Source organism: Cnephaeus nilssonii (genome assembly GCF_951640355.1).
Source record: "Cnephaeus nilssonii genome assembly, chromosome: 6".
NCBI lineage: Eukaryota > Metazoa > Chordata > Mammalia > Chiroptera > Vespertilionidae > Cnephaeus > Cnephaeus nilssonii.
Genome location: NC_137077.1, coordinates 33713125 through 33740368, shown reverse-complemented (window position 1 = coordinate 33740368; position 27244 = coordinate 33713125). Strand labels below are relative to the sequence as shown.

Here is a 27244-nt window from a genome sequence, read left to right as displayed (position 1 = left end):
ACACTCTAATTTGGTTGTTCTACAGGCATCTTAAACTCAGCACATCCCAAATCAAATGTATCCTCCCTCCCAAATCTCTGTTTTTCTCTTGCTTTAGTGATATTACCTTCAACTCAGTTAAGTCAGGGAATTCAGAGTGGTTCTTAATTCCTCATAAATGTATACCTCTAATTGCATGTCATGCCCTCTTAAGTTTTTCATTCCAAGCTCCTCTCCAGTCTCTATGAGTTTATTCAATTACTCTGTCAACTTTAGTTGAATGCCTACTGTTTACCAGCTGCTATGCCAGGTTCTGGTAATACAAAAATACATCAGACAATAAGGTAGTAGAGGCTGAGATAGAAATCAACACATTTTCGTAGTAAAGTATTGTGAGCACAGAGAGGATCAACTAACTGGCTATGTCTGTGGGAGTCAGAGTGGTGGCAGTGGTTGAGCTGAGTCTTGAAGAAAGAATACCTGGAAGGCGTGAAAGAGACTACATGGAGGCATTGAGTTTTCAGAGGATTTAGTGTGTTTGGAGAATGGTGAGTAAGTCAGAGTGATTACAAGAAGTGGATTGTCAGAGCATGAGTCTGAAGATCACTTCAAATTCCTTGGTTGACAGAGATTTCATTAACAGAGGTGAATAAAAAGGGCTAAAGAAACAAATTTTTAATGAGTTGAGTTTGACATGCCCGAAAGCTATCCAGAAGGATTTATATCCAGGAGGCCATTGGAAATAGAAAGTGAAGTTGAGAAGAAAGGTCAGTATTAGGGATAAAGATTGAGAAATCACCAGCATGATGATGGTGGAAACCATGGGAACAGACAACAAAGCTTAGAGAGCAAGAACCAATGAAGATGAAAGATAACCAGTCCCCCTCTTTTCATTTCCCCTCCACTGCCCTGGTCCCTGGCCTCCACCCTCAGCCTCTTCTCCCACCGTCTTCATCTAAATCCTGCCACAGGAAGTTACTGAAAGCCCAGCTCTGAATGTGCTCGCCTCCACGCAAAGCCTTCAGAAGAAAGTGCAGGCTCCTTAGCTTTGTGCTTAAAGCTCATTATGGTTTGTGCCAAATGTACCATTTCATCTTCATTTCCCAATGTTCCTTTCTAACCACACCAGAGGGATTGACACTCCCCCAAACAGGTCATCTACTTTTATCTCTAGCTTTGCCATGCCATTTCCCCTGCCCAGATGGCAAGAAAACATGGCTTTGGCATCAGAAATATTTTTTATTTAAATACTGGCTGACTTTTCCACTAACCAAGGTGTTGACTTGAGCAATTAATTGAATCCCTCTGAATCTGTTTCCTCAACAGGCTAAAAGGTCATATTGGATTATTGGAATTCTAATAGCATATTTAGACATCTTTATAGTTGTCAGCATAAATATGTGCTAAATAAAGATTAAATATCTTTTATTACCATCCCACTTGCCATAATCATGTTTTAAGGCCAGACATTCAAAGCTTTATACCTTTTCAAAACCATTTAAAATGTATCTAGTGAGAATTCATTTTGCCTTTCTCTATGCTTTGTTGGCAGTTTATACCACTTCAGAATGTCTGTTGTCTGTTTCCTCTACCACATTATGGATTAATTGATAGTAAACACATTATTTTTATAGCCTTATGTATCTTGCAACAGGTAGATAATTGTTTAAATTGAATTCTGAGAAAATCTACTCCAACATTTCTCTCTTTTTTTGGAGTAACATCTCTGTTGAAGTATAAGTTATATACCTTACAACCCATCTGTGTAAAGTATACAATTCAGTGGTTTTTGTATATTCAGAGTTAGGCATCTCTCATCATAATCAATTTTAGAAATTTTTTCATTGTCCCCAAAAGAAACCTCATACCCTTTAGCTTCATCATTCTCCCTCCCCCAATCTTTTATCCTCCTCAGCCCAAGGCAACCATTGATCTACCTCTGCCTCTATAGATTTTCCTATTCTGGATATTTCATATAAACGGAATCATAGAATATATGGTCTTCTATGACTTGTTTCTTTCACTAAGTATGATATTAATGGTTCATGATGTAACATGAATCAGTACTTTATTTATATTAATGCAGAAAAATATTTATTGAATGGATATTTTGTTTATCCTTTCATCAGATGATAAACATTTGGAATTGTTTCTACTTTTTTGGCAATTATGAATAAGCAATCAAATGCTCTACCCCTGAGCCACTGAGCTGTACCCCCTATGGATAATGCTGCTATGAACAATTTATGTCCAAGCTTTTGTGTGGACATATGTTTTTATTTCTCGTGTGTGTGTGTGTGTGTGTGTGTGTGTGTGTGTGTGTGTATAAGTGGAATTGCTGGGTCATGTGGTAACTCTGTGTTTAATTTTTGAGAAACTGCCAAACTGTGTTTTAAAGTAACTGTGCTATTTTACATTCCCACCTGTAGTGTATGAGGATTCTAATTTATACACATCATCACCAACACTTGTTATTATCTGTTTTTTATTATAACCAACCTAGTGGGACAATATTTTATTAGTGAAATATTCTTAAGGCATTGAATAAACATTTAGTAGCAACTATGTGCCAGGCACCATTCTAAGCTATTGGGACCATTGGTAAAGAACATGGCCATGCAATAAATGATAAACATAATAAGTTTCTGGATAAAATGACATTTCTTCTATGCTGATTAGCAGACAGGATTTTTCTTGCACAATCATTTTTACCTCTTTACCTTTTTCTCGTGGTCCAGTTTGATTTAACAACATTGACATGGCTACATTCCATCGGTTAGGAGGTGATAAGCGCTACAGAAAAAAAGAGTGATTGAGAGTGTCCCCAAAAGGGAAGGGAAGGTGATAGGATTAAATAGGGTGGTTACATTGAGCCACATTGAGGCAGTGAGAGTTGAGCAAAACCTTGAAGGTGAGTGAGTTGGTCAAAGAGCTACCAGAGAGAAGAGTGTTGTGGGCAGAGGAAATGACAAGTCCAAAGGCCCTGAAGTGGGAGTCTGTGTGCAAGGATCAGCAAGGAGGCCAGGGTGGCTGGATAAAAGTTAGCAAAGGAGAGGAGAGTCGGAGATGAGGTTAGAGAAGCTATAGGGCCCCATCACTTAAGGTTTAGCAAATAGATGTCATGTGGGACATAGTGATACTCAACAATTATCCATTGTTTATCTGAGATTCGAATGTAATCAGGCATCTTGTCTTTTATCTGGCCACCCTACTTGCAGACCATTTTAAAGACTTTGACCTTTACTCTAAGGAGGTGAGGATCTGCAGGGTTTGGAAAAGGGGAGAGACACCGTCTCGCTTAGATTTTTAGAGGATCACCTGACTGCTATGTTGAGAATAGGCTGTAGAGAATAAGAGTTGAAACAGGGATCCTGAGAGACTATTGTAGTAGCCCAGATGAGAGACGATAATGGCTCAGACTGAGTGGTAGTGGTGGGGGTGCTGAGAAGTGATCAGATTCTGGGTATATGTTGAAGGTAGAAGCAGAAGAATTTCAATATAGGTGGTGTGTGTGTGTGTGTGTGTGTGTGTGTGTGAGAGAGAGAGAGAGAGAGAGAGAGAGAGAGAGAGAGAGAGAGAGCGGGGGAAGTGGGGGGAGGATTCAAGATTCAAGGATGACTCCTAGATTCTGGCTTGAATAACTGAAAGAATGGTGTTGCTGTGGAATGAAAAGAGGACTGTGGGTGGAGCAGGGTTGGGAAAAAAGATTGGATTCTATTTGGGACATGCTGAGCCGATGATAGATCAAATAAGATGAGGCATAGCCATCAGCCAGCTAAATTTTATGGTATTTTCCATTAGAATATCCAATAATATAATTTAAAAGGTCACTCCTTCATTTGGGACAGATTTTGTACTTATTGTGCTTTGTGTCTTAATATTGAAAGGGTCTTCTTCATGCCTGAATGGCTCAATTGCCTTTTCTTTTCTTTTTCTTTTTCTTTCTTTCTTTCTTTCTTTTTTTTTTTGAATATGCTTAGGGGAAAAAAAATAGCCATGATTGGAATTCAATTTCCTGGTTTCTTCTCTAACATCTGAACTGAAAAACCAGACTGAATCCCAACATCCCATTTTACTTGGCTTCCTAATCCATTTTCCATGGATGTTTTTCTTCATCTCCATTCATTTCCTTTCATCCAATCTTCAACCTTTGAGAAAAAAAGAGTGTTACTATCCAGATCTTTTCCTCAGTGTCCATCCAGAGACTGAAAATGTGCCCTGGAAGTTGAGCAGATGGTCCCCTTCCTAGACTGGCTGGAACACAGTCATCTGAGGCGTGGACGGGTCTCTCAGTCCTTATTGCACTCAGAGCCCAGATCATGGTGGACATTCACTTACTCTTCACTGGTCACAAGTGGTTTGAAGAGATGGCTCTTGGCTATCTTCCCTCATTTTACCCAGGTTCCTGGATTAAATAACTTTTTTCTTCTGTCCTGATTAGCATGTGTGCCATTTCTTGCACAATCAATCTTACTTTTTCTACTTAGACTTGTGGTCCAATTTAATTTGACTATTTTGATATGGTTCTATTTGAAATTATCTGCAAATTTTACACCTATAATAATACATTCCCAAGTATCCATTGGGGGGGAAATGTTAGTTGGGAAGAAATCCATAAACTATGGCCTTTTTTCTGCTTGGAAGTCTTATGTACTAAGTTATTTTTAATCATAGTAAATTGACGCATGCTTACAGAAAGCATTTTTTTCACACATTATTGTGTTTTGTTTTTAGGCTAAGAAGGAAGTGCTGGTTAAGTGACAGATTACATACCTTGTGTTTCCCGTGTTCTGCAGGACTCGAGAGGGACAAGTTTGATAATAAAACTGTGTCATTTGAGGAGCACATCAAGTCAGAACACAACATGTGGCATTATTTGTATTTCCTCGTCTTGGTGAAGGTTAAAGACCCAACTGAATACACTGGACCTGAAAGTTATGTGGCTCAAATGATTGTGGTGAGTGATCAGAGGGTTTGATCTGGAACTGTATTGGATTTTGGATGCTTTTCCTTCTCTACCCTACCATTTTCCCATTTTGTTAACTTTTAAACGGGACTGTCAGTCACTGTAGTATTGCTATACTGGCTAAGTCACTGGTTCCCAGTGGACTTCTTAGTTATACAAACCAAATTTAAATCGGAGGTGCACAGATATTTATTGAAGAATTAATTCTCCACCATCTGTAATCTTCTGACCTTATACCTCCTGCTATGTCTCAATTCCAAAAATCTGGAACTTTCCCATTGGCAAATGTGAACAGAAGAGTCATACTTTAAGAAATTTCTTGAATTTCAGAACTCAAGGGTTTAAGGAAGGGAAGAGTATAGTGTTCGATTTTAATGGGAAAATACTGGCTTTCTGTCTACACGCACTTTGCATAGGTTATCAGTGCTGTTGATGCATTTGCAGTGATCCTGCCACATCCAGTTACGTATAATCCTCATTAAGATTAGTAGCATTGCACAGAGGGTGTGGTTGTCTGTGATCCAGAGCTTCGACTGTTTCATAGAAGATTAAAACTGACTGGCTTAAAGGGAAGCTTTCGTGTATCCATGATACACATTTAGTGAGTGTCATTGCATCTGATATAAATTCTCATATTCTTATAATAAACCTAGCTGTGTATTGGATTTCTCTTTTCCAAAAATCACCCGGCAAAATTGCATTAGCTATTTGAGAATGAAGCCTTAGAAGCATCATGATCCTCTTTGCAGCTCGGTCCCCAGGATGACATTTGGTAAACACCACAAAGTGGCAGGACAGCCATCAGTGGCTCTCTAGCCTTCACTCTGGGAGCTTACCATCCACTCAGGAAGACAAACTATAGTATGGGGAGCAACTAAAGAACATGTTCAGAGGCTAACATACTAAGGAGTACAAGTTAATATTGCAGCAGTTTACCTTACTTGACAATATTTATGTCACAGGAGACTTAATGTAAATTATATTTTTACAATTCCACATTTTTAGTGCATTTTTATTGTTGACTTGCATCCTACTATAAGTTGTTTCTCTGCATTCTTCATATGGTAGTAGACATAATATTATTTTATTCCATATATCTTTTTCTGCCCTCTCTCCCTTCTAAATTGTGGGGGGGGGGGAGTAATCATTTTCAGGGTATGCATTTATAGTCATTATTTTATAGCCTTGATCTCAAGATGCTCAGGGACTATTTGTGTGAAACATATTGTTTCTGCTTGATGGGGAATAAAAGCTTGTAAATCATTACATTGGAAGTGTGACCTCACATTGTTATACTTTATCAAAGTTTGAGTAAATTTAACTAATATATACAGGGGTGGGCAAAAGTAGGTTTACAATTGTTTATATGGAAAAAGACATGCAGGTTATGATTATTACAAGAGCTATCTTAACTCAAAAGAATGAAACATTGGCACTTATGAGACTGTACCTCAGTGCACTGTGCCACTGTGACTGGAGACCAAGTCATGTATTAGGAGGGACAGTGTAGTGACAACAGTATGCAACCTTAAAGCCAGAAGAATATGGGCTCAAACTTTGGTTCCCTCACTTATTTTGTTGTATGGTCTTGGATAGTTTGGGTGAGTTTTTGAACCTACCTGAGACTCTGCTTCCTCCTCTAAAAGGCAGAAAATGGTTGGTGTGGTATCAGTGAGATGATATGTAAAGTGATTTTAGCACAGAGCGTAGGGCCTCAGTAATTTACAGTTTTCACTGTGACTATCCACATGGAGTCACCATGGAGGCCATCAGGTTAGAGAGAGGTGGGGGAGAAGGGAGAACTATAAAGAGAGAAGAGAAAGCCAGAGGCAGACCTCTCATTTAGGAAAAAGAAGAAAGACAAGCAAAATAAGTAGAAAAGAAGACAATACGAAGGGCAGAAGGAGAACCAGAAAGTGGAGTGCATCGACAGCCAAGAGATGAGCATTTCAGTGTCACAGTTCAAGGGCATCATTTGCTACAAAGAGGCCATAAAGACGAGACAGGTCGAAATTGTAATTTTGGAAATTGTAATGAGGAAATCAGCAGGTGCCTTCCACCGTGAGAGAAGATGGCTGTGAAAATGTAGACCCATCTTTAGCCTTGACATGAAGACCAGTGTTCTGCCAGGCACTTGTACCTGAATTGTTAGGTATCCACGAACGTACCTGTGTTTCTGTCCGTCCTCTTTTGTCAGCACTCTCTCCAGGACCGTGACTGGAGGGAGAAGAGCTCGCAAGCTCGTTCCAACACGAAATGTCTCATTCTCATCCAAGCAGTGCACATCCAAGAGAGCAGGCACTGTTCCTGAATGTTAATGGTCAGGGGAAGGAAGAGTGATATTAAGCTCAGAACTGGTGGAAACAAAAAGCCATTCTCATGGGAGATTGTTCATTTACTGAAATCGCCGATTTGAAAAATTTCTAAAAATCTATAGCTGATGAACCTAATTCAGAAAATCTGTTACTCCCAGCTCTGTGGAGATTGTAGCTTTGTAATCCTGATCCTCCTGTAAAGAAAGAGAAGATTTTAGAACACATAACAATTTGAAACACATCTGCAGCTCAGTTTAAAGACTTCTTTTTCCCCCTGTCCAACCCAGGGCTAACTACTCATAACAGTTTGGTAAGAAACCTTCCAGACATGTCCTGCCACTTTTATATTTGCTCCTTACAAACAGGTTCATTTACCAAGTTGATTTAAGTGCTTGTTTATTAAAAGGTCTTTGAAAGAAGCTATAAATTTTTGTAATTGATATAGCTTTCATAATCAAGGATTTATGCAAAAGAAAATGAGCAAGTTCCTTATATTTGTTCCCAAAACAACTCATCTGAATTCTACTACACTAAGTAACTCGGATTTGTACCCTGGGGCCCTTAGGAAATGCCTCCTAGCTTTTGGTGAAATGAGAAAAAAAGAATATAACAAATTTGGGAGATGTTTCTCCCTTCTGTATATTAATTCACCTCTAATGTCTATACTTCATTGCTATGTCAACAAGGAAGATGTATACCAATATGCACTAAAACATACATTGTAAATAAATTAATATATTGCTTCTAGATGTTAGAACCTAAGGAAATATGTTTGTGCCTCTAAATCCATCCAGTGATAGGGTAAAGATTTTGAAATATTAATAGAGACTCCAAACTTCCGTACCCCCGCCTTCAAACTACGCCACGCTGTTCAAATATCCTCTGTCTGAGTATCTGAATTAACGCAGAGCATCTTCTGGAATATTGTTATGGGAGATGTAAGTAGATCAAGGTATTTTGGAGAATAGATTTTTGTCTTGCAAACAAACCATCATTTTTGATAAGAGAATTGATATTTTGAGCTAGTGTTTATTGGGAACAGAAAATGAGAAGGGAAAAAGAAGGACTGTGCAGGAAAATAAAATAATGAAAGGGAATTAAAAAATAAAAAAATTAGAAGGGAGGGTGTAAGGGATAAATCCTGTAGCCTGTATTCACAATGGCCTCTGAGCATCATTAAGTCCTTTCGCTTCTCCCATTACCCAAAGGATGATGACCGAGGAGGAAAACACAAAATAGAGATCATTAGAAAAAATGCCCAAAGCTTTTAGATGTTGCTCTGACATTTGGGGAACATTTTCAGATTTTCAGTGTTCATTTGCTGAGATGTTAGAGGCCTTTGGGGGTATTTGCTACTTAATTTGACCAACAGCAGGATCAAATCCCAGGTGCCTGGCAGAGAGGCACCACGCATGTTCAGAGACTGGCTGCCTCCCCCCCTAGAGAGTGGTGCTGGGCTGCAGACCTCCCCATGACCATGGTTTTTGGGCGATTATTTCCTCATGACACTTTTCAGTTTTTCTCCTTATTTGACTCTTGACAAAAAAACTATTTCCTGTCACTGTGTCAGTGTCGACTAGGACAATTTAAGTCATGTTTTCGTTAACATGATAATTGTCTTGACACACACACACAAAAATGATTGTAAGTTTCTTGAAGGCCACAACTAGGAATAGAGTGGCTGTTTGTTCTGTAATTACAGAACAGGACAGGTTAATATCTGTGATATGTATTAAAAACAATTCGATATACATTGAGTCCCTCCCACAGGCTAGCAGTCATGCTATGGGCTTGATACGTAGGATAAATAAGAAATAGTCCCTTCCCTGGGGAGGCTCGAAATGCCTACTGAATGAATAAATAAAAACATGAGCGAGTTAACACATGATGGTCTCTTCTTAGTCCTTCGGTAGTTGGACACAATTTACAGAAAGATGCACCAACATAGCTGCAAGAGTTTGGGACATGAATTTCTCATTAGTCAAATGTCATCTTTCCCCTTTTGGAAAATCAGAAGATAAAAAGGCAGCGGGAAGGGTCAGGCCACCTGAACCAAGTATAATGAAGGCAATAATAAAAACCGGATTTGAGAGACAGGCGTCTTAATCCCTCTGTCGCCTCTCCCCCAGCTCCTCCCACACATGCACCAACCCTCCGGAGTGTGTCTGAGCTGTTCCGCTCGCACAAGGGCAGGCCTGTGCACCGGTGGGCGCATCAGCGCAACTTACCCTTCAGCACGAATTCTTCGTTGTAATCATCTATTAAGACCTCAGAGAGGGATCCTCCTTTTAATGAGACAGAAAAGAAATGGAGTCACCCTTGACTTTAGCTTCATAAAGGAGGAAAAAGAACTACCACGTTTCCAGATGCTGTTTTCCATGTCCAGAACTCAAAATAAACGTTGCTTAGTTAAACCATATTTTCCAACAGAAACTGTCAGAGGTGGGGGATGCTTGGGCTCATGAAAGACATCGCGTCTTCTAAGACCTATAGGCACCCCTCCTGCACAAGCACCCTTGGCCAACTTAATTTTTGCATTATTATCGTGTATCATTATGAAATTATATGTTCTGATTCTATTATTTCTAATCTACACTAATTGTGTAATTGGATCTAATTGAGCCAATTATGTAACTGCTCAGTCTTGAAGACCTATTTGAAAGACTTTAAACCTTAACAAGACACTTTTTAAAATGTTTACATATCAGGGCAAGCCCAGGGGGTCCTGGCAGCTCAGAATGCACAATTAAGAAGTGAACGTTTACATTCAAGGAGCCACCACCTTCACTTTCCACAGTTTAAGTCCACACATGTGTCCTCAATTTAAGAGGGATCTTTTTCAGTTCCCTGCTCTGGATTTCAGTGTCGTCGTGGAATCTCTCCTCCACACTGTTCTGCTTTCTTATTGAGTTATTCGTATGCAAGATATATGAGTTGCCACATTTTTGCACGCATTTTAACATCTTTCTAGGCCTCTTCTTAGTTTGTAAAGTAGCGATCGAAATGGTGAGTACTTAACTGTGTGGCTGTACACAGCTTCATCATCTTGAAGACTATCCCAGGGCTCAGGGTATTAGACCTCCGTGCAGGAAGCGAGAGTAGGATTTGAGCCAAATAGCGTCCTCATGAAATTCATGGTAGGAAGCAGGACGGGGAATAAAGACGAGGGCAGGCAGGTGAGGTGCTGACTCAGAGATGTCAGCAGCTACTTCCTGAGTTCATCGAAAACCCAATTTGCTGGTGTCCAGGTGATAGTCCTCCAAGTTCAAGAGGCAAAAAATGGATTTTGTTACTTTTTCCAACCAGTGTCGAAGGAGAGGCTCTGTGTAAAGGAGTAAACCTGGGCAGTAGATTCTGATGTTGGACTTTGCAGGATTTTCACCTTCAGGGTTGGTGGAAAGACTTCATTTCTCCCCTCTGCACTTCACTTTACCCATCAATGAAATAAGTTCAGCCAACCAGTCAGCACCCAGAACAGAACCATCTGAACCATATCTGGGTCCTGCAGGCCTCCTGCTGTGCCAGGCCCTGTCCCTTTCGTTGCTGGATCATGGGGAGAAGGGGGAGGCAGGGATCCCAGAAGAATCTAAGTAGAGGAGGCTGCAGGGTTAGGGGGGGTGGGCGGGAAAATTTGGATGGTTTGAGACAATGGCTAATTTGGCAACTAGGAGCCTTGTGTGGCTCAATGGTTGAGCGTCAACCTATGAACCAGTAGGTCACGGTTCAATTCCTGGGTTGCGGGCTGGATCCCCAGTGTGGGGCGTGCAGGTGGCAGTCAATCAATGATTCTCTTTCATCCTTGATGTTTCTCTCTCTCCCTTTTTCCATGAAATCAATAAACATATATATATTTTTTAATTTAAAAAAAAAACACTTAGCAACTAGAAAAACCCACAAAGGTTTAACAACTAGTACAGCAGTATTTATACGTACCAGTTATATATGGACTCTGGATAGAATAAGACCTTCCTTAGCGTTACTATGAGGATTAAGTAAAATCATGCATACTAGTAATACTACTGCTAATTTCCTGACCTATGATGAATGCTGCCTATATTCCAGGCTCTGTGCTAATTGTTTGACGTGACAATCTCTTGTACAGCCTTGTAACAACCCAAGGAGGCAGTCTGCTGTTACTATCCCCATTCTATACATGAGGAAACTGAGGCTTATAAAGGACTGGTAACTTGCCCAACATTGCAAAGCTAACAGAAAGGGCTGTTGTGTCCTTCACGTTCCAGGCACACGCAGGTGGTCATAATGCCCTGTTGGTATTCAATGCTCTGGGACCGCATGTAGAGCTAGAAGCACTGGTTCCTTTGCGAGCAGGCCAGGCCACTACAGCCAGCACTCTCAGCAGGATGCCTTGCGCTAGGCAGACAAGGGGCTGTCCACAGTCAGTCCAGGGCAGGGAGTGGAGCTGGCGGGAGACAGGAAGTCAGCTGACCACCCTACAATGGTAAGAAGGCCCGAGAGGAATCCTAATAGGAAAAGATGTACTCGCTCAGAACCGGTGGGCAACTGCAGCTTCCCACGAAGAGGAGGCACATTACATCCACAGTTATGGCAACGGCAGGTGAGAAAGACAGAGGCCGCAGGATGTTCCGATTTAATTTGACAAGCATTTACCGGGGAGCGCTATGCACTAGGCACTGTTAGAAACAAGAATAAACACCATCAGTGCCCTCACACAGCCTTAATGTAATAAAGAGGACAGCTATATCCACCAGGAGCTGTAGTGCAAATCAGGGCTCTGGTGAGAGATGTAATAAATGTACAAACACGGCAGCTGGAGAAATCCCAAAACAGATTCTTCTGTGATGTCCCTGCTTAAAACCATTCAGTGGTACTTAGCATATAACCCACCTTATGCAGTCCGGCCCCAGCCGACTTCATCAGTCTCATTTTATCTCCCCTTTCTTAGCCAACTATGCTTCAACGACGGTTCTTTGCAGGAAACATGCCATACTTCTCTCCTGGTCAGAGCCTTGGTATGTGGGTGCCACCCATTCATAGTTGTTCCCCAGCTCTTTCCATGCCTAGCGCCTTCCCTGACACCCCCATTCCAGCTACCTTCTTTCCTGTCCTCCTGTGGAGCACTCATATTTCTCTGACCTACCATAAGATGGTGTTTATGCTGTTGACATGTTTATTTCTCTTCAGTATGACTGAGGCATTCACACATCTGTTTTATTCACTGTAGTGTTCTCAGCCCTTAATTAATGCCCAACACATAGTAGGCCCTTGGCATCGGTTTGTTGAACAAAATGAGTAAGACCTAGAGCCTCCAGAGCCCAGAGGACAGGACGGTTCCTTCTGGCTGGAGGCACCAGGAGCCGTGCACAGAGAAGATTACCAGGACCTTAAACAACGAGGAGGGTTTTGTCAGATGGGATGGAGGGGAATGTATTCCAGGCCAAGTGTATATCTTAAAGGGAAAGGTTGAGCACAGAAAAAAAAAGAAACGAAACTAAAATTATGATAGGTGCTAGCAGCTTTGCATGTGATCTTAGTTCATTATACCCATTTTATGGACATTGAGGTTCAGTGAAGTTCATTATTTATCTATAGTGCTCAGTAAATGAGTGCATGGGCTAGGCTCCAAGTGTAGATTTTTCTGGGGGCTGATGTCTATGGTTTTCCTGTTAGCTGTGCCTTCTCCTCAGAAGAATCAGGTAAACTTTGACCAAGATCAAATATGTGTATGTCAAGTGTTGGAGAAAAGGTAGAGGGGGAAAAACCAAACTAAAAAACAAAAGGCATCCTTTGGAAGGAAGAAAGCTCTTCCTGCTTCTCCAGTAATTTAAGGAATTTGAATTCTTGGTGTCTAAGCTGCAATAGTTAAGGTATGGCACAAAATGACCTGAAAATGCAGATCGACAAACCCTTGCCCGTCAGTTAAAGGTTTGTTCCTTCAGCAAGCACAAGCTGAATGCTTTCTGTGCTCCAGGCCCCGGGCTGCTCAGGGAGTCAAGGTTGAGGCAGGTATTGTAACTGCCTTCAGGAGTCGGAGAAATGAAACAAAGGAGAGGTGAGGGCACCATGCAGCGGGGGAGCCTGCCGCAGAGCAGATGGCCTGGAAAGGGAGGCTTCAGGAGGTCACGTCTGGATGCTTGAGTGAGTCAGGGAGGCATGGATGCAGCAGGTGGAGGGAGCAGTGGGCCTGTCTGGGGAGAGAGTGAGGCCCTCCCGAGCAGGAGGTCATGTGGTGGTCAGGAGCCAGATCACAAGGACTTTGTGTGCTTGCAAGTTTTTACTTTACCCTGAAAGCTCAGGGAAGCCCTTCAGAGATAGTAAAGCAAAGAAGCAAGGTTAGGTATGTTTTAGAAAGCAAGTTCCCTGGGAGTGTAAGAAGTGGATTCAAGGGGGTCATCCTGGGCAAGAGGAAGGCAGATAGGAAGATTTCATTACCCAGGAACAATGAGGAGAGCTGAAATGAGATGCCACTGGAGATTGAAAGGAGGTGACGGCTATGAAAAGATTCAGGTAGAGGACTCCCTACAGGCGGGCAGATGGTGGTTTAGGTCTCTGGCCTTGGCGAGTTCTTGCAGGTTGAGAGGTGGGGCTCAAATCCTAGGGGTTCCACAGGAGTTGTTTGAGGAGATCACCTCAGTTTTCACAGGTACAGTTTGGGTGTTCAAATGCGTAAGTTCAACACAAAACGGAATACATGGGTCTGTAATTCCAGCAAGAAGTGAGTAACAATCAACTCACACAAGAATAAGATCGCAGTCTCTTTTATTCTTTAGGGTTTCCCAGGTGCTTAGAGCAGTGCCTGGTATATAGTAAATACTCAACAAAGATTTGGTAAGTGCCGAGAAAGAGTTGTAAGTCACTGGAGTATATGTGATAGTTGAAATCACAGATTCGATGAGACTGTCCAAGGGGGGTTATATAAAGTAAGTAAGTCAGAGAGCACACCCTTTGATGAAAGGTCACAGAGCTCTGTTATTTAGCACCAACAATAACTAATCATCATACTGTCAAGAGTCTGCCATCCAGATTGCACTCATCCAACAGGAGAACCAGAAAGGAGGAAAAACAGTCTTCATTGGAAGACTCTGAAAGATCTAACTTTCCATCAGCCAGTGAACCTAGAAATGTTTAGGTTGGTGTTCGGATCTCCTGTGACCCAGCACTGATAGGGTCCAGTATGAGATTGTGCTGCAAGCCCAAATGCTTTGAGCAAAGTGATTTGGATTTGCTTCAATATATAGAAGCCTCTTTGAAATCATGACCTATCCTAAGTCACTTATTTTAAATGTGTAAAGGGACGTTCATAAGCTTAATAAAAAGATGTCTCCCTGCTGTGCCAGGAAAGAGAAAAACCCAGCAAGAAAAAACTCCAGAAAGGAAGAGAAAGAAATTCACTTCTAGTCATTACCGTAAGATCTTGTTCAATTCTCAGTTGGCCCTCTGGAACAGTAAAAATCCACGTTGTGGAACGGGTAGATTTTACTCAGAAATGCTGGCTTTCTTCCAGAGAGTAGCAGATGCCATCAAAATGTAAGTTGTGGGAACGAGCACTATATACCGTAAAGACGCGACTGCTGTCCAGTGGTTTTTAATAGACCGGCGCAGCCCAGGCCAAAACATGAGTGATTAGTGAAGACGGCAATCAGGCTGAAACACTGCCCTTGTGTTACGTAGGGGTATCAGGCAAGCTCATGTCCATGGGGTTTTGGGCTAGTTTTACCTAAGGGAATTCCTGAAGAATAATTGCTGAATTTTACAAAAATGATTCAGCATTTGTGTTCTAGGGATTAGTCATTGATGTCAGGCTAGTGGAGTCAGTTGCTTTAATGTGGATTTAGAGATCATGGTGTTTTGAAATGATAGCATCTGAGGTTTGGTTACCCCAGGTCTCTGAGTCTGTTTCCTCATCCGTAAATGGGGATAATACCCCTCTTTACTACGGTTCCTACATGGATTTAGGAAAAATCACACATAGCCTCGTGTTTAAAAAGGCTCAATAACCCTGGCTCAGGATTATTGCTCAACAAATACCTGGTTATTCTACTTCTATTTAAAATATTTGGCTGCTCAAAGTAATATGGCTAAATTTAAATATGACTTTGCAGATTCAGAGCATTGTTAAGCCGTTTAATGTTCAAACAGTTACTGATTCTGCATAGCATTCCTCTTAGAGGTTAGGCAACAGGGGACTTCCATTTCTTCGGTAAATACCACCTGTGAAATCCTGCGCACTGGGCGAACTCCTGGAAAGGGGACAGAGGAGATCAGGTCAGGTGTGGCCTGTCACAGCGTATCCTGTTGAGAGTAGAAGGCCGGTCCTAAAAAGTCAGCAGTTATTACAAAGTTAGCGAGGATTACCCCTGGGACAGATCTGGTAGAGGGACCTTGCTGTCTTGTGGCCTGCCTCTGACTCAAGTCCGCATGGCACTTGTTCCTTTGTTAAACCAAAGTCAGGAAGGAGCTCACTTCGCCACTTGAATTGCTTGAACCGGTGACTCCGTTTGAGCTTTACAACTGATTACGGGACAGATCTTACCCAGAAGCATGCTGTGATGCTATCGGGAGTGTCCCAGCGAGGACAGGGCAGGCTGTTGTGGAAGGGGGTGGCAGGAGCTGCCGGAGTCAGCACAAAGGTTATAGAAGAATGAATTTTATCTGTTCACCTGGAGGGGAAGAGGCAGCAAGCTTTGCCTTTATCCTGGCTGGAGGATGGGAACAACAGAGGACGCCTGTTTCATTTTCCAAAGAGTACATTTTCGGCTCCTTCAAGTGAAGAACTTGCAGCATTTTTCAGTCGTGTAATCACCTTTTTCATTTTTTCCAACCTTTGAAAAAGTTCCAGCACAAAGCACACATTTTGCTTGAGAAAGAATATCCTGGCTCTCTTTAAGTTTCTTTCTGCATGGGCATCCTACTGTGCTGCATGGCTCGGGGAGTTCCTGTTTCCCGAGCTGAGGACCATTTGGAAGCACTAAATCCAGTTTGAAATATTATTTTAGAAGACAAAGACATAGGGCCAGTGGATGTATAATAACTCATTTTTTGGGGGATGATATTCTTCTTACTTGAGAGCATCATCTTCTCCTCACCTGTTTTCTAGTAAATATCTCACTTCTGCCCAAATAACCAAGAATGAAATGAGCATGTGGGGTGTTACAGGGACTTAGTGGAAGGGTGCTGTGTATGAGGGTGACACAGTGTAGCATGCTGCTTTAGACACAGACTGGGGACTTTGGGAGTCTTGGGCAGGTAATTTAACCTTCCTATATCTCAGTTTCTTCACCTGTAAATTGGGTAAACATTCCTACCTCTACTGTTTCTATGAAGATCAAACAAGTTAATATGTATGCACTATCTGACACATAGTAGATGCTTCACTAAATTTTAAAATATACGTGAGAGTCTGAGGATCATAACAGCTTTCAGGGCTCAAGAAATCATTATTTATTCAACAACTGTTACTTAATACCTACCATGTCTATAACAAATACAGGACAAATAAATTCTCAGCCTTTACGAATCTCGGGCCTAATTGGGGGAGCATAATATATGGTCATGAAGGTTGGATGAGGACAGCAGGCAGCAAGATTGCACGTGCTACATACCGGTCACGAGCTGTTCTGCAGGTTGGGGAGAGGATGTTGTGTGTAAGGGAAAGAAGCAGATTTGAGTCATGGATATCAAAGCATGGGTGGACACACACCCTGGATTAGGTTGGGGCTAAATGGTAGCAGGAATGAATTGCTCAAGGTAAGGACTTTCTGCTTGATCCCACAAAGGAGAGACACTGATGATTTTTAAGTAGAGGAATGACATGATGCTTTAAATGGAATTTTTAGGAGGAGTCTTACAGTCCATAGCAGGATGTAGTAAAAAGGCAAGAGGTTGAAGAAAGGGAAACCAGTGACAATCACACTGATGAAAAAGATGATGGAAAGAACCAGAATTAGAAAGGAAGGGACGGGTGAGGTGGAACAATGATTTGACCAGAAGCGAGGATGGTCTGTTGTTCCTTTTTTTTTAAAGCACTAATTGGAAGTGAGTTTTAAACCTTAACTGGAAGTTAAGACTTTTTATTCTTCTCTCTCTCTTGTACACAACATACACTCCATCAAAATATTTCATCTACACTATCCAATAAAGTAGATAGTTCTCTATTACTTCCTAAAACAGTGATGGGCAACCTTTTGAGCTTGGTGTGTCAAATTTCGCCAAAAATCTGAGCATAACTCAGGTAGTGTGTCACTTTGAGGAAAAAACATTATTTCGCAAATGTTTCATCCTCAGGAGCAGCAAATGTTTCATCCTCGGCATGCGGCCGCGTGTCATCAGAAAAGGCTACGCATGTCAGTGCTGACACGCGTGTCATAGGTTCGCTATCACTGTCCTAAAACACCTACCACTCTTGTCCAAATAACCTCCAAACCTCACCTAGACCGCTGCAGGTGCCACTAACCTGGTCTTTCTGCTTCCGTACTGAGTATTCTTTCTACTGAGGATTCCTCATAGAACAAAGTAGCAAAAGTTTAAATGTAAACCAGAATATTTCACTCCCTTGTTCAGAACCCTCCACTGGCTTCCTAGTGCATAGAATAAAACTCAAACTTCTTGTCCAGGTCCATATGCTCTGACACCCGCCATCCTCTGCCTCTTCTGCCTTCATCAGCTCCGGCCACACTGACCTTGCTGTTCCCATACTACGCCAAGCCTGTTTCTCCCCGAGGGCCTTTGCATTTGTTCTTCTCTCATTCTTCAAAACTCACTCTTTCACATCCTAGATGTCTCTGTTTAAATGTTACCACTTCAGAGAGGCTTTCTCTGGTCACCTTATCAAAAGGGGTTTCTTCTCCTGACTATATCATTCTTAATCCTCTTAACCTGCTTGTTTATTTCTCCACTTATTGAAATCAGCCATGATATTGTATTTTTTTATTGCATGTATTCCTTATTTGAATGTAATCTGCATTAGGGCAATGACTCTGTTTTTGTTTGGTGCTATATCATCAGGACTTAAAGCAGTGACTGGCACTTAGTAACTACTTAGTAAATATTATCTGAATGAATGGATGATTGAATGAATAAACAAATGAACAAGAAATAAGTAATAAGATACCTTTAGTGGCTCAGAGTCCTAATAATGCAGATGTCAACTAGTAAGCAAAAAGGCATAGAAAGAAGAACACATATATTACTGTCTGAGTTTAGACCCCAGCTTGGCTACTTCCTAGCTTAACCTCTCTGCCTCACTGTCCTCCTCTGTTAAAAAAGAAAGATATTATTATTTACCTTAATACTTAAAACTATGTCTGAAGACTTCCAGTAATGGATAGAGGAAACTTACTGGGTGGGAACTATAACTTCAGTCTATACATGTTCAAGTGGAACCTCTGATCAGCGATCCAACAGACCTAAAATGGGTCTCTTGGACATGGAAGACTGAGTTAGAAATTAAGCTGTATAAGAGAGCTTGACTAGGTTATTTAGCCTCCTCTTTGCTTCCTTTCATGAAAACCAATGGAGATGAATTAAATCAAGAACCCTTCGATCTCTGATATTTTGTGGTTTTATAATTAAACCACAAGTCTGGATAGACTTGAAAGCCAGAGGTTGTTAGGAGAGTTACATAGGAACCTTGAAGAAAAGCAGGGGAGCTCTTTTCCTTAGAAGGTTCTGCACATCCTCGTGGTCACCAAGGAATCCTACATTGTCAACTAAATCTACTTGGCAAGACATAACCAGTCACTGAAAAGCATGGTTCAAATGGTTATCATTTTGTTTGCCAGCTCTGATCTGAGTAGGAAAATGGCAAAGAAGATAGAATTGAAGCTGGAATCCGATTTATTTAGGTCAATAACCCATGTCAGCCATATCTTTTCTCTCTCATTCTTTCTCTAAGAAAGTACTACCTAAGAAGGAATAAAAATCAATTTCATTAGTGAAAGACAGGGCACAGTCTAAGGAGAATTAGATAGAAACAGTGATAGGAATGTGGGGTAACATACATGAATGCAATTTCTCTATCCGGCAACATGCAAATTATTTGATATGTTTATTATCTTAGTGGCACAGTGAATCTTCGCAGAATAAATAGCTTGTTCCTATATCTCCTTCTTATTTTTTCCAGGTATATGTCTTAGTTTGGTTCTTCTGCTAGGTTTCTTCTCTTCATATAATTTCATTGCTGCATTTATCTTCCATGTCTGCATTATGAGTTTTTGTCAGATTTTTATATTCAGTTGCAAAGCTTTGTGAAACTTTATCCTTTCCTAGCCTCATCTTTACATCTCTATCTTGTTCTCAGTAGTTTGGTGGATGTGAATGCGATAGTAGCCAAGATTACATCATCTTTAATAAAGGAGAAAATATAGAGTATGTAGAAATTAAATGAGCTATAGAGAAAGAAATCAATCAGGTTGGCAAATTGCATCTGTGGGACAAAGTGCAAAATGCTTGTTTCATGCACTATTTATTGAACAAGTTTGTGGACAAGATGGTTCAAATGTATATGGAAAAGTAAGGAGCCATTTTGTTCAACTTCAGTGACATTGATGCATTTTGTTTTTACATCGTGAAATCTTTCAATATTTCTAACAATCCTTGATATAGTATTTTACACAATTTCCTCCAAAGACCTTCAGAGATAAAATTATATATCTATGGTTGTAAATAGGATGCATCCAATCTATCTATAATAATAAAAGCATACTATGCTAATTAGACCGACAGCCTAACGACATTCCGGATGTCATTCTGGACATCCTTCCAGATGAAGCCATGGCGGCAGGGACCAAGGCAGAGGCAGTTAGGTGCAGTCAGGCAGGCAGTGAGTGGTTAGGGATGATCAGGCAGGCAGGCAGAGTGGTTAGGGGTGATCAGGTAGGCAGGCAGGTGAGCAGTTAGGAGCCAGCGGTCCAGGATTGTGAGAGGGATGTCCGACCCCTGGGATTGGGTCTAAACCAGTAGTCAGACATCCCCTGAGGGGTCCCAGATTGCAAGAGGGTGCAGGCCGGGCTGAAGGACCACCCTCCCATGCACAGATTTTGTGCACTGGGCCTCTAGTATATAATAGAAGCCTGTACAGTCACTCCACAGAATTCAATAGATCAAAAGTTGCAATATAGCTTGAGAATTTGGGGAAAGTTGAGGTTGTACATAATCCTCAAAGCTCACAATTAAACTGGCATTGTTTTTAATCAGTCCCAGTTCAATGAGTGTGGATGTTCAGTCCCCCAGTTCAATGAAAGTATGAGCGATTTTCTGTAGGATCAAGTAGTCAATTTATGCTCAACAGGTCATTTTTATTGTTTGTTTGTTTTTTTCTCAGAAGAAGACATTCAACCAAAGTACACTCTCGCAAATCAAGTGGTGCTTCCCTCCAGTGATTAATGTAAATAGGGGTGTACAAAGGAGGAAGAATATTCCCATCAAAACTTGCATTCTCTTTAGTCTTCTTATCCTAAAAGAAATCCTAAAACCATAGTGGAGAAGAACAAGGAAGATTGCATTTGTGTTATTACAACAACCAAAGAATGTATCTTATCTCCAAGATAGGGCCGAGATAGGACTATAGTTGGGTGATTCCTGATAAGGACAACCCTGCTTATGAACAATATAATCATAATCTGAAGCCCATGTCTGTAAAATAGATACCTAATAAACATTAAAATATCAAACTAAAATTAGTAAAAAGTATTGTCCACAAAGGCTTTATTTAAAAAAACACAAACTCATAGGTATAACAGGGTGTGAAATTGTAGTTAAAGCTCACATTTCCCTTCATTAGATGTTTGCAGTTTAGTTGAATTTTCTTATTTTCCCCCTCTGTTACTGTAATTAGCCATTAAGCTAGGAGAAACTACATTTTCTACACCACATGGGTAATGTCTTCAAAGCTGGCAAAGAGAACAAGGAAAGCAGGCTAAACTGTTTCATGAAGAGACCAACTGATGTAGGAAATGAGAATATGTGTTGCATAATCACTGAAAACTTGTCTACAAGCAAAAGAGGATATTAAACTGGAAATTAATTTAAAATAGATTTCATCTGGTATCTTTTTTAAAAAAATTCTAAGGTATTATTTTTATTTTCTAGTTTAAACTAATTTATACTTTTCCTGGTAAATTGCACAATGTGCAAGAATAACACTGTTTTACCTAAGAGTACTCAAATCAGAAATGGTTTCTACACAGGCGCCTGCTGTGTGAGCAGCATTGTGGAAGGGTTTCCTCTTACACACTCCCTTACTCTTGGGCCTGGACCCCTTAGCGACCTTCGTCATGTAACATTGCCTTAATCAGACAAAATGGTTTTTAAGAAATATCCTATTTAAACTCTTTAAATGATAGATTTACTTTTTAATGAAAACATTTTATTCCTTTAAAAAGTGTGCAAATATTTTCTACAGTTTACTTTCCATAGAGAACATATTTTCTGCTTCTTACCTTCTTTAATAAATGCACAAACGAGCACATATATTTTATAAGTTAAAACTGTAAACTCATATACACATATAATGGCAAACAAGCATGCACAAGTTAAAGTTTTAAAGATGTCATGTGTACTTAATGAAAATTCTGATCTATTACTTCTGAACTCCTATGTCTTGAGTCTGAGGATACAATATGTCAAGGAAAAAAATAATTTTATAAAAAATGATTCATGTAATTAAAGTTGCGGGAGCTATTTCTTGAATCCTGGCGTGCTTGGGAAATGTACAATGCTCTCTTATATTAAAAATATTGTTAGGTATGCAGGCTACGGGAGTTACTAATTTAATTTTCATTCTATGTAGTCCCATTGTTCATTTTCTTTTCCTCAAGTCCTCTGTGTTCAGACATGAAAATTGACTTGCTTCGAGTTTCCAGTTTAACCTTGCTAGTAGTAAACCCAGCATAAAACTGTGGCTTGCTTTGGTACGCTAGCTGAGCCAGTCAACTTCGTTTCACAACTTGTGTTCATTGTTATCATTCCCAAAATGTACCCGATGACTATAGATAGAATACTGCTTTGCTACAAATGCTCTATCCAATCAAATGGGAATGCAATGATATTGGGCTACTGCCTGGGGAGGCTGACCCAGTGCAGCTCACCATTGATTTCTCAGGGACAGGGTTTCAGATGGGCTCTTTCTTAGGTGATAAATTCTAGATCCTGTGCTAATCATTGCAGGCTCACATTCTTGATGCCATCAGGGCACACAGAATGAATTAGGGTGGGAACACGGTAATCAGAGTCAAAAGACAGAGATGTGGATAAATCAGAACACCCATGCATGGAGTTAACAAGGTAAGTTATAATATGCAAGCAGAACGGCCACACATGATGGCTGGTCAGTGTAAGGTTTCCTGAGAAACCAGATTATAATCAGAAGGTTACTTAATAAGCAGAGGTTTGGAACAAAGGGAGGAAGTTAGTTGCATGATATGAATGTTCAGTGGATCAGACTGAGAGAAGCTGACACAACCTCATCACTGCACACAGCTACAGACGAGTTTAAAAGAACGCGAATCCTGTGTGAGTCTTGACTTTACCACTTACCAGCTCTGTGACCTTGAGAAACACCTAATCCCTTGATGTGTCGGTTTGCTTCTCTGTACAGTGAGACAGGACCGGTGCCTACCTTAGGGTTATTGTGAAAGCCCATTCGTTACTATTTATTAAGCACGTACTCTGTGCTGGGCATTATGTTAGGCACTGAAGAAGAGCAGTAAACGAAACAGACAAAAATCCCTACCCTCATGAAATTTATGTTGTAATAGCAGGCAATCAACAAAATAAGTAACATGGTGTACTATAGGTGAAGGATGCTGCAGAGATAAATCAAGCAGGGAAACATAACCAGGGCGGTGGACTTCCTTTTAGATACAATGACATAATAAGTATGAATATGACAGAACCTAGAGTATCAATATTTTTTACTATTATTATTAATACTAGTACTCTCATTTTATCTTCCATGAGGAACATGTGGAGTCTCGCCAGATGTGCCCCGCAGAGCACTACGCTCAAGTCAGTTCTGCTGCCTCCTGCCCCATTTGTCCCGAGCTGTCTTCCTTCTGATTGACAGAATTGCATTAGATGTGTTAATTCCACCGGTTAATTAACAGTTGGGTCTTTCTTTGTTCTGAGAGAGATTTTATCCATAAGGAGTCATACACATTTCATTTATCAGGAGTTGAGTTTTTATGTCTAACTGCAAGCATTCTAGAGATGTCCATTCTATAGAGTGATGTGTAGGACTCTTTTATAAGATGAGATCATATAAAAGGATTGCAATGCTTCATGGTCTCCAGGGAGAGGGTCTTGTGACCTGGAAATCAAAAGCCTACATCCTAGTCCTGACTTTCCCGTGATCTATGTGGCACTGGGTAAGCAATGACACGTGTGTGCCTCAGTTTTCTCTCATGTGTCTTGGGAAGAATTAGGGCTGCCCTTCACGAGGTTCACGAGAGAATAAAATGAAACAACAAATATGAAAAAGCAATGAAATATTTAAGTACTCTGTGATTGAAATAGTACCAATTTTTGATAATTCTATGGATGGTTTCTCCTCCATTTTTCCTTTCCTATCTACCAACTTTTTGCCCACAAATCAAAATGGGAGTTGAAATGATAAAGCCTGGGCTCAGAGAATCTGAGGCTGCAAGAACTAGTTCAGTCTTCCAGGTCAGCTCAGGAATCCCTCTCCCAAGGGAGGATCAGAGAGCAAAATTACCCAAGATACACTGCCAGTAGGTTCCCTATTTTGTGTCTCCAAGTTAGGCATTCCTTCAACGATATTACAAAGAGGTAATGAGGGAAGTGAAGGTGCTGACCAGGATGCAAGAGAAGATACTGTAAATGAGGTTGGGTTGCCACGTAACGGTGAGGCTTCAGTGTTATGCCAAGAGACCAAAACGTTTAGATTTTATAGGTTGGAAAATGGTAGTGTTTGAGCAGAAAAGCAGCTTGTGGCACTGGTTTTATGGCATAGAAAAAAGGGTGTGATCTGAGAGACATAGTAAAAATATAATTACAAGTAATCAGTGACTAACTGAAAATAGCAGGTGGGGGAGGGATGATAGTAAGGACATTTTGCGCTTCACGTCTAAGAGAACTTGATATGTTTTTATGTATATATTTTAAAGAAATCACATCTGTAAAAGTCTATTCACAGCAGTATGCATCCAACCCCCAAACATCCGAGTTCTTGCTGGGCTTGTGTGCCAGGCACTAAACAGAAAAAGCTAGTTGTCCTTAAGGGCATGGGACATCAGGAAGCATAGAAGACATGTTTTCTAAACTGTTACATTGGCATTGAGGCTCCAGAAGCGCTGTGCACATTGATTTAGTTTTGATGAAGAGCACATTCTTAGGCGCTCCTGGTTTGATCTTCAGCTCAGGCTGGAGGTCAGTTGCCAGTGACCAGCATGCGGGAGAGCCCGCCCGGTGCTGTCCACGAACTAGACCAGGTGGCACTCTGCTCTATGCACCACTCAGTGACTCCAGTCTGTTTGATGGGGCGTTAGCACTTGGACGCCAGCTAGAAGCCCAGGAATGCAGTGCCTTCCAGCCCCTGGATCCCTGGCCACTTGGAAGCTGGGCGTATCAAAAATGCCTCACTGCCTTGCATCAGCCGTCATAAGTGTATTTATTACAGTGGAATTCCATGCAATAGGGTGGTGATACTGTGACTGAGGGAATAGCACAGGAGACTGGGATGGGGCAGGGGCTGGATGGAGGGGGGTAAAGGGAGAAAATGGGGGACATCTGTAATACTGTCAACAATTTTTTAAAAGCGGGATTTGGCTGATAGTTTACACTGCACAGTGCATCTTTTATCCTCTAAAATTTGTCCTAGTAATAAAAATGGTTGTTCGAATAAATAAGATTTTTTTAAAAAAAAATTAGCAGCTTAACCTGATAGTACACATCAAAAAATCTTCTCCTTCACTTTTTGTACTAGGCGTGTTATTGGAACGTTGCACGTAAATGTATTTTGTCTTGAAAATTGAGACATACTTCCCATGCAACCAGGCACATTGTTGCTTAAAGAAATCTGGTGATTATTCCTTTAGGAAAGAAGGCTTTTGAAATGCATTTTAAATAACTTTTTTTTTGGTTGGTTTGAGCATCTGTATCTTAGGTTAAAATAATCAGACCTTTTTGCCAGTAGTTGGTAATTGTGGATAATCTAAACCAATGCAATCTGTATTATATAATTGTTTTGCCAAATCATTCCCCACATTTTCTTTTTAGCAAATTAAAGAATGAGGCAAGAGGGACAAAGATCAACTCTGATGGACAGAAATGTGGGGAAATTGTGCTTATATAATACATAAATCATGACCAGGCATATAGATCATAACCAGATTCTCAAATAATGTTGAATAGATGTTGCTCTAATTCCAATAGGTAACGTAATTCCCAACACAACACAATTAAATGTGAGACATGGGTGACATTCTTTTAAATTTTAAGTAAGTACCCCAAATATAAAAAAAAATTATTAAACTTTGGGGTGAACAACTACAACTACAATGCCTTTTAAAAATATTTATAACCGTTACACAAATATATACTCAAATTACATTAAAGTCATAATAGAAAAAAGTATTCCTGTCTGCGTGGGGACATTTATAGGTTATAACAGAACATCTGTTGGAGAGCTAAGGATAAACTTGAGTTCTTAACGGGATCTTGGAAGCCTTGGCTACCAACACTGGCAAAACCATCCATTTTCCATTCCTGGCAATAAATTTTAAATCCAAATAAATCCTGTTTGTAAGGGCACTAAAAAGCCTTGTCAGCTCCGAAGTTAAGTAGGCACGCATCCACTGGCCGTGTATTGAAGCCAGGGACCGGGCCAAAGTGCACACATCTCCTATAATCTAATTTTCAAGCACAAACTATGGCGAAGCCAAATATGGCTCCAAAGTCAAGGCTTCTTTAACACGGTTCATAGCATGACCCTGGGCTTGAGTACCAGGCAAAGCAAAAGGTCAGCATCACTTCCCTGAAACAGTGACCTTTGAAGAGAGGTGGTGATGAGAGAAGAAATCAACTTGATGTGTCAAAGTGGCTCTCTGTGCCCCTCGGGTAAGATAAATAGAAAAGGAGGAAGTAAAAGGATTAATCATGTGTTTACTAAAATATAGAAGGGCTAAAATAGCCCTGGAAACAAGCCTCCTAGCTCTCTTTCTAAGTCCCAGTCCAGATAGACCAACGGAGTCAGCTCTGACTGGGAGGGCGCCGCCCCTTTGGCCAGAGCTCTTGCAAAGAAACTGAGACAAAAATAGAAGTCTTCCATTCTGAGGTGGCCTCCCTTTTCTCTCTGTGTGTCAGTGATGCTCAGACAGTAGATTCCGAGAGCCATGGTAGCTTGAGGAATTGGCATTTTTAAAAAGTGGGCACGTATAGGCAAAGGTTGCATTTGCGGATATGGAACAAATGAATAGGCTCCTGGTGTCCACAATGTTACTAAGCCCGGGGGAGGGACAGAGTGGTGGGAAATCCCTCTGAAATTCCCAAGGAGCGATTGATGTGGGAAAATGTAACAGCTCACGTCCGGGTGACTCCTTGTTCTTGTCTCTGAAAATCTGTGACTCCAGGGATGTCATAATTCCATGAGGCCAGGTACAGAGCTCTCCTCCCACTCTCATTCTCTTTGCCCCAAACATATGTTTCTACATGTTGTACCCTCAGTGCCCTGCCCTCGCTCCCATTCCATTCTCCGCCCACCAGAAGCTTCTGCATGGCATTCATTTTCCAACATCATTTTAGCAAATCCTGACAGACACCCTAAAAGAGGGGCATTATTTTCCCCATCTTCAGAGGAAGCAACTTAAATAAGAATCTTCTTCAATCAGACACCTAATGAGGGGCAAAGCTGGGATTCGGAGAATGGGCTGCCTTCAGAACCCCCTGCCCTTTAAATCACAGCCTGCTCTATTGGATCTCTGCACATGTAAGCCCCGTCTCAGCTGGGGACTGTCTAGAGTGGGTGCGCCTTGGTTAATGTTAGCACAGA

At 41.0% G+C, this 27244-nt stretch overlaps 1 protein-coding gene across 2 annotated transcripts in view; it reads left to right on the top strand.

Moving 5' to 3' along the window:
* ITPR2 (inositol 1,4,5-trisphosphate receptor type 2) overlaps positions 1-27244 on the top strand; it is a 427719-nt gene that overhangs the window by 383599 nt on the left and 16876 nt on the right. For both annotated transcript variants that reach the window (XM_079773600.1, XM_079773601.1), the window contains exon 55: positions 4776-4936. In XM_079773600.1, coding sequence (XP_079629726.1) covers positions 4776-4936 — 161 coding nt within the window. The remainder of the gene's footprint in view (positions 1-4775; positions 4937-27244) is intronic.